General features: G+C 42.2%; 1 protein-coding gene across 1 annotated transcript in view; it reads left to right on the forward strand.

Annotated features, from left to right (window-relative positions):
* Positions 1-592: 592 nt before the first annotated feature.
* Positions 593-8455, forward strand: part of SLC3A1 (solute carrier family 3 (amino acid transporter heavy chain), member 1) — a 15391-nt gene continuing 7528 nt past the window's right edge. Inside the window, exons 1-5 of the mRNA XM_009325346.1 lie at positions 593-1019; positions 2278-2457; positions 3603-3757; positions 4815-4940; positions 8243-8362. Coding sequence (XP_009323621.1) covers positions 593-1019; positions 2278-2457; positions 3603-3757; positions 4815-4940; positions 8243-8362 — 1008 coding nt within the window. The remainder of the gene's footprint in view (positions 1020-2277; positions 2458-3602; positions 3758-4814; positions 4941-8242; positions 8363-8455) is intronic.

Here is an 8455-nt window from a genome sequence, read left to right on the forward strand (position 1 = left end):
CTGGGTTGGGTTAGGTTGGGGGGGGGGGGGGGGGTTTTTCTAAGCTGTGAGAAACGAAGCGCAACTGGCCTTTGTATCTTTTCTTCTTAGTTTGTATTGTTGCTTTTGGGCCAGAAGTTGTCAACACCTCGTTCTTGCTGTCCATGTTTAAATTACTCATTAATGCTCAGACTGCTTTAGGCAGGGGAGACCATGACCAGTCTGGAAAGCTGCATATTTACTAAATGTTTTATTGGTAAAAATCCCAAATTTTCCCCTGCTGTCAAAAGGAAGAGAAGTTTGAGGTACTGGGGAGAGCAACAGTAAACGTAACTCTGCTCAGCTGATACGAGCGATAGGCTTGCCTCCCTGGAAGACTCTGTTTTCTTGTAGCATTTTGTTATCTTGCTGAAGATGCCTATTATGTTGAAGAGCAGGAGCACTTTGCCCTTTTTGACTCTTTTTGAACTTTGCCCAGTTGGTCAGGATTGATTATAAACCCAGATGCTAATTACGCTGCTTCTCATTTCACTGAACAAAGGTGTGTTGGCTTCCCTGCTTCCACACTTCCTTGCTGTGGCCGAAGTCTCCAGGACAAAACCCGTGAAGTAAAATGGTCGAGGAGGAAGCTAAGAGCTTACCTATGGAGCTGAGTGAGAAGGGGGGTGTGGAGAACAACGGATTTGTTCAAAATGAGGCTTTTGATGACAAGGAGACCAATACCAGTAGCCGAGAAGAAATGCCAAAAATGTGCATTGTTGGTGTGGACCCAGCGGCTACGGAGGAGCTGGCGTTGAAGCCCTATGCGGGGATGCCAAAGGAAGTCTTGCTGAAGTTCTCCAGCCAAGCCCGGTACAGAGTCACCAGGGAGATTCTCTTCTGGCTCATAATCACCGCTGCCATCGTCCTTGTGTGCGCTACGATTGCGATTATTGCTCTCTCTCCAAAGTGCCTCGATTGGTGGCAGGCCAGTCCTATTTATCAGATCTATCCTCGTTCCTTCAAGGACAGCAACATGGATGGGAACGGGGATCTGAAAGGTGGGTGAATTTCCATTCTTGGTATGTGCAAAGCCGTGTAGAAGTAGTTGGTGTGTGTGTATATACATGTGCATATATACTTAAAAAAAATATAGATAGAGAAATTTCCCGATAGAGAAAGCCACCCTACTGGAGAGAGGAATAAAAGTTGTCTGACTAACCATTAATGGCAATTCATGTTGTCTTTAATAGATCTAGGAGCTTCTTGCTCAAGTTGTTAAATCTAAGCCCGGAGTTAGAACAGCTGTTTAGAGGTGGGGCTGAGAGCGAGCGAGTGGCAGCACAGCTGCTATCAGAGTAAAATATCTCCACAAAACTGAGGTCAATCAGGAGGATGGGTGGTGCTGAGCACTTTGTCATATTAGGTTGGCTGCTGTTCCTTAAGGAAAAGTGAGAAAAATAAAACTATGAAAGAGGAGAGAAAGATGTGTTACTTCTTGTTCATGGTCTGGGTGGTTTTGAGCTCTCAGGAGTGCATTGAGAAGGAGTACCTGGTACTAAGAGGCAATGCCACTTATCAGTAGCTTAGCTGAGGCTAAGTTTCAGAAGGGGAAGGCTCAACACTGTAACAGACAATAAATTTCTAAACAAGAAGCACTAGCTATAATATACTCTACCAGCAAGAGAAGAGAAGAAACTGTTTGTATAGTTGCATGCCAGTAGTAACATGTCAGGAAGATAGAAGAGATTTGGGTTTAAAAAAAAAAAACAAACCAAAACAACTAGGGGAGACTGGAGTAAGGGGTCCTAAAACGAACAAACAAAAAACAACCAGAAAAAAAACCATAAGAGACTTTTCCTAATGGCAGGGAAAACCTCGGATGTTTGCATCAAAATTGTGCTTCCCTCTGGGTGGTCTGAAGATTAATTGATGTTTCTTGAAATGGGGAAGCAATGCTGTTGCAGCATTTTAAGAAAATATAGGAGTTTGTTTTCAGAAGTGAGTGTTAAATTTATTAAATGAAATTGTAAATCCTTTTATAATACAGAGTAGAAATTTGCTTTGGTCTGATTTTTTTTTTTTTTAATTCCTGCTTTATCTTCCTTGTAAAAGTGGCTTTGAATGGCTTCCGTTCTGCGATTTTATGCTATCCCTGAAGAAACATCAAGATTGCCCTGCTACCTGAGATCAGTGGAAACAGAGGATGGTTATGTACCCCGGGGACCTGTGTACCACCTTTGAGAGCCCACGGCAAACATACTTCAACAGAAATATTTCGTCTTTTCTAAACAGATGACACCCTTTTCTTTTAAACAGGTATCCAAGAAAAACTGGACCATATCACGTATTTGAATATAAAAACCATCTGGATCACCTCTTTCTATAAGTCACCCTTAAAAGACCTTGGATATGGAGCTGAAGACTTCTATGATATTGATCCCATGTTTGGATCAATGAGCGATTTTGAGAACCTGCTTGCAGCCATACATGATAGAGGTAAGCTGCAAAAACTCCAAGCAAAATAACTCTACTAAAAAGACGTTCATTCATATTATACAGGTGTACTTTGTAGTGCTAGGTTATGATCTGAGATTTCAATTTGTGCGTCTGGCAATTCCCCCATGGTGGCATTGAGCAGAAGCAGATGGGGGTGCCAGTGAAGGGTACGCGTTAGCTCCACAGCAACGCGAGCTCTGCGATGGCCATCTCCTGCCCTTGGGCGCTGGGGTGGTGCTGGGAGCAGGACTGAAGGCGCGGGGAGTTACGACAGCAGCGCCAGGCTGCGGGACATCCTCTGCAAGGCATGGTCCCCTCCAAGGGTGTTTGTGGGTGGTAGGGCTGACATACTGTCCGTGCTCCCTGGTGCACGTGGGTGTGGGCATCAGTAGTCCAACGGGATCGAGGCTGAGATGCAGTTGCTTCCGACTTTGAATTTTATGACTGATGGCAGCTTTCTGGAGAAAGCAGGAAAACAAGTACGGGGTTGGGAGGGAACATACGCTTCCTTCCTACGGTTGCATCCTCGGTTGGTGCATTTATTCCTTAGACCAAATGTTTGCTCAGGTGTTTCCCCTTACAGCTGTTGGGCTGAATGGAAGATGGTTTGCCAGTCCCAAAAACATTTGGGATTTCAAAAAATGTCTAGCCTTTAAGAAGGGTGAGGAAGAATGTGTGTTCGCTGATGCTAGACTGGTGAAGTGGCTCTCCCACCTGGGAGGTGGGAGACAGATGTTGAAGTCAGAGTTGGTGGAAGTGGTTCATAACAGCAGAGATCGGTTCTGATTTTTCTTCCCCCTCCTTTCCCTTCCCAGCAATGGGCAGGGGGGAACAGCACCAGCAAGATGTGTAGCAGCTACCTGCAGACTCTCATTAGACTAACTGCATCAGTAGTCTGGGGCTTTCTGTTTGTGCTTGTGCGTTCCCGTTTCAGCAGCCAGCAGGGCTGTGCCGGCTCAAAATGTAATGCGCTCACCAGTCCCTCGAGCCTAAACCCTTCCAGCAGGAGCCTTTCTCTTTTGCCAGGCCTCTGGGAAGGAAGAAGCCCAAACACTTCCAATACTGCATTAAGAAAAAATGTGAGCTTTGTCTTAAAAGGTTGAATTTCATATTTTTTTTTATGGTTTGATTTTTTTTTTTGTAAGGGTTAAAGGTGATAATGGATTTAATACCAAACCACACAAGTGACAAACACCGATGGTTTCAGTTGAGTCGCAATCGGACCGGGAAGTACACGGACTACTACATCTGGCAGGACTGCACGCAGGCTGCTGGTTTGGTCACTCCTCCAAATAACTGGGTAAACACGGGAAGGGACAAGTGCAAATCCCAAGCTGGATGCACGTTGCCACATAGCAAAAGCAGCCGTAGCATGATTGTCCCAATGTACACTGGGTTATAAATGCCTGTTCAGAGGTACAAACTGATGTTACTAGACGAGCTAGTGCAGATCCAGATTTAAACCAGCTCAGGGTGGAGGGGTTCCTACTTCAGATAGAATTTAAAAAATGACTTTTGTTTCTTTCCCTCAGTGTTAAACCTTCAGTCGTTAAACAAACAAAACCAGGGATAGTTGTGCACAAGCTGTTCACAAGTTGTTCTCACTCGCCCCCTTTGGTGTCTGGGGACTCTGCTCTAGAAACTTCATCTTGGCTCCTCTGAAATCATAGTTGGTGGGGAGGGAAACAAAACAGTGTGTTCCTGGGTTTTTTCCTTTTTCTGGAAGGCGATCACGCCAGAAAGTGGGTCACCTATTTCAAATATATTTATTTGAAATTTGAACTTGATGGGTGTGTGATTAGGAACATGTATATTCTAAAAACTCAAGGTGGAATTAATCTTTTGTGCTGGCTAGTGTCATTTCTCTTTAAACTTAGTCTGAAGAGCTATCTTAGCTTTTGGGATCTTTTATTACAGAGGTGATAAAGTTAACATTTTAACATGCTGACTGTTGTTGGTGCTTCAAAGGGATAATACCAGATTGCAGAAAGCTCTAAGTTAACTAAAGCTATTTTTACTAAGTTTTAGGAAAAACAATTCCAAAAGAAATGTTCCCACCCATGTTTTCCCCTCTTTTCTGAATAATTCCCAGTGAAAGTCTACTTAAAAAAACAAAAGAAGAATGAAACAGAACACTGAACAAGAAATACATGTGGCAAAGCATGACTAAAGGGAGAGCAACTGGCAGAAGGAAATGTAAAACATAAGGACCAAAATTACTCAGAATTTAGTCCGTCGGTTAGGCATTTTGTGCTTTATTATATGCTTGTAATGCACCACATCTTAAAGTATGCATAGGAGTAAATGTTCGTTAATTGAAGAGTTCTGATTATTTCCCCCCTCCTGTATATGAGCAGGTGAGTGTCTTTGGGAACTCCAGCTGGCAGTTTGATGATGTGAGAAAGCAGTGTTATTTTCATCAGTTTGGGAAAGACCAGCCAGACTTAAATTTTCGCAACCTTGCTGTCCAACAAGAAATCCATGTAAGTATGTAACCTGCTGCTGCTGCGCCAACAGCAAAGCAGCTATTTCTGCACTTAATTTCTCTGATTATTTGTGCTACACAATTTACATCTAGTTGAAAGTAATTCAAGGATTGCAGCATATGTAAACAACTGAAACAAAAAGGTGTCTAGACTAAGTTTATAAGCAAAATTCAAGCTTTATGCTGTAATGTGTCCAGTATTGGAGCTACTTCGCTCCAAGTCTTTTTAAAAAAATTTGAAAGCAAACAAGCAACCAAAAAAAAAAAAAATCCAAATAAAATTGTCCTTGAGTGGAAGTACTGGCAGTGGGTGGTGTTGCAGTCCTCTGGATTTTAAGAAGGTATGACTATTGATTTTTTTCTTTTTTTTTTTTTGCTGGCTTAAGTCCCCTGCTCTCACAAGATCTTGCTTGCAAGATCTTGCTGGGTTTTTGGAACTGGCTATAGCACTTTACAAGGAGCTCCCTTTCCCTTTCTCTTCCCACTAAAGGCTATCTTAAAATTGCTTTGATGCTTCAGGACCTCTCTACTTTTCAGCCTAACCTTATTTGCAAGCTGTTCATACTTAGCTCTCTATGAACCAAACCTGTCCTTCAGCTGAAGTAACTTTTCCCACCCTTGTTTATGCTTATTTGTTTTTCAGCTCTGATAACATCCCCCTTCAGCTTTTGTTAAGCTAGATTAAATGGGGTGGGCTTTTCCAGTCTTCCCTGAAGTGAGAGACCCTCCATCCTTCTGCTGAGCTGCTGCTTATTCCTCGCAGCGCTTCCAGCCTGAGGGATTTTCTCAAATGCAGATGGCCAGAATTAAACAAATTTAACAGAAAAGCCGTCTAGGCAGAATCTTGTACAGTGGCATAGGTAATTCTCTCTCTGTGTTCTAAGACTGCTGTTACTTGCTTTGAAGTTGGTGCTAGTAGTCAAATAGTCCAACGTGACTGCTGTCTGGAAGCAGTTAACTGCTATCAGCTGCAGTCTCCCTCAGGAGCCAAGGATGAAGGCACTTAGTGCCTTTGGATGTTCTATCAAGGACGACAATTAATGGAAGGATTGACTGGAAGGTAAAGTGGCTCTTGCACTGAAGCTTGTGCTGAAACTGAGCTGAAACACTCAAGTGGAGAGAAGTTTTTATCTCTGTTGTTACAAGGAGCTGTTAATTAGCCGGTCATGTGGGGATGGCACCTTGTTTTAGCAGAGGGATGTTTGCATTTTCAAGGAAGTGAGGCAATGCTGATTTGAATTACAAGGAATGCCTGGGCTTGTGGATAAGGGGGAGATGGTGAGTTTCGATCTGTCTACATCTCTGATGACTTCATGGGGGAGAGAGATGGACAGCCCTCACAGCGAGAGTGCTTCACCCAGGCAAGGCGGTGCTCTGATGAAACCTCGTGCCTGTCTGCATCGTGTCTCCCAGCAGACAATGTAGAATTCATTAAAATATGGGGAAATGGGCCTGAACATGGGGAGTCTGACAGTTGCTGCTTTTTTCTTTTTTTTTTCTTTAAGTTATACCCCATCAGGTGGTAGAGCTACCTCAAGTGTTTCAATTCAGTCAAGTGTTTGTTGCTTTGTATTGTTGAATTTTGGTGCATTTCTTTGGCGGTAGTCTTCACAGCTGCCCAGTTCTACTGTGATCGTCTCACTGTCTCTCTGGGGCCTCTCCCCTCACCGCGGGTACTGCATGTGCATGAAGAAACAAAACACTTTTGGTCATACTTGTTAAGTAAAGCATGAAATGAGACTGCTCTCGAGACTGATCCTTGAAGAACTCCACTAGTAACCTCTCTACATCTTGGTACTTCCCTTAACGCCACGTCTTTCCACTCACACTTTTTTCCTAGCATCACACATACTTTTCAATGGTCCTGGCTGATTTTTTTTGAATGGTACCTGATACGTTACTGAAGCTCTGGTAGCAAATAGATGCTGCGTTTCCTATGCAAGGAAATGAAATGAGAACTACTAAGTTTGGCCTGATAACACCAACCTTTGGTAAATGCTTATGAACACCATTAGTTGCTCCAGCATGTTCAAGAATAATCTTTGTCTACTATTTCAAGTCAAAATCCTGTTTCAGAAGGTTAGGGCTGTGGGACTGCGCAGAAAGCAAACTTACTCTTCCAAAGAAGCTCCCAAGCCTTTGGTTTAGCCAAAGGGTATGTGGGAGCAATGAAACTTAGCAGCCACTGTGCTGTAGCTTTCTTGCAAAAGTAAAAATAGATTGGTCTCAGCGACTAGCACGTCAATCCTTGATATTTGCACTGCTGATACTTGGTGTTGCTTTTGTCATGAGCACGTGCATAAACACAAATTAATTTCTGGTGGAGTCAATATTGGGCAGACACCGTATCGAGAGCTGCTGCTTTCAGAATGGCTCTACGAGAAAGTACAACTTGGTGAGGTGGAGTCCTTATTTGCCAAACAAAAAAAATCTGTAAAGCTTGAGTGTGGACTAGTTCTACTCCAGCCTATTCAGGCAAGGGTACTTCATACATTCAAAAAAAGGTAATTCAATAGCTGTCTTTAAAAAAAAAAAAGTTTTTGTCCTCAGGTGAAGAAAAGCATCTGGTCTAACAGAACATTTGCAGAAAACACTCAAGAAGGACTGAACTTTAGAGCTGTTTGTTAAAACTAGAGCAATTAAAACTGTAGTAATATAATAGCTACTGAAGTAGGATATAATTTTACTAATAGTGACTAACCTCTGAATTTGATAGTGGAATTGTAAGTCGATAGCAGTTAACTTGGATAATAATTTTTCATGTTCCTGCCAAATCAACAAATAAGCCTGAAAATAAAATAAAAAAAATCACATCATTCAAATAAAACATTTGTCCTATTTTAAGAGCTCTGTTGTATAAAAAGAAAATTGGTGGCGCAAGGTCTGTGCGGAACAACATATTCGTGCATATTTGAATCAGCGTGTTCCAATTGTGTGCAGCCATGATGGGTGTTCACCAACAACAGCGCTTAGCACGAGCCCAATTGTTTTGATGGATGAGATTAGAAACTTTCAGTGAGGCATGCCCTGGTTTTGGTCTCCTGAATTACGGGAGAAGTAAAAAGACCAGTCTTTTTCTTTTCTATACTGGATGAAATAATAAGACATGCTCTATTTAGATCTTAGTTTGACCTTATATCGACAGGATTCCCTTTAACTTCTAGTAAAATTTGAAATACAAATTAAAAAATAAATTGTTACATATTAATACCTACTAACAGGTTTAGTTTTCTTTTTAAGTATGTACTCATTTGAACAGGATGGGCTCACTTGGAATTCTCAACTTTTACCTTTGTCTAGGATATTATCAAATTTTGGCTCGGCAAAGGAATCGATGGATTTAGTTTCAGCGCTCTTAAATTTCTTTTAGAAGCAACGCATCTCCGAGATGAGCCTCAAGTGAACAAGTCCCAGAATCCAGTAACGTATATGTTCTGTCTTTGCTTTTTCCCCTGTATTTCCCACCGGGGCAAGAGAGGGTATGTTTTTACTCCTTTGGGTCTTAATTACGGC

The sequence above is a fragment of the Pygoscelis adeliae genome, unplaced genomic scaffold (genome assembly GCF_000699105.1).
Source record: "Pygoscelis adeliae isolate BGI_AS28 unplaced genomic scaffold, ASM69910v1 Scaffold96, whole genome shotgun sequence".
NCBI lineage: Eukaryota > Metazoa > Chordata > Aves > Sphenisciformes > Spheniscidae > Pygoscelis > Pygoscelis adeliae.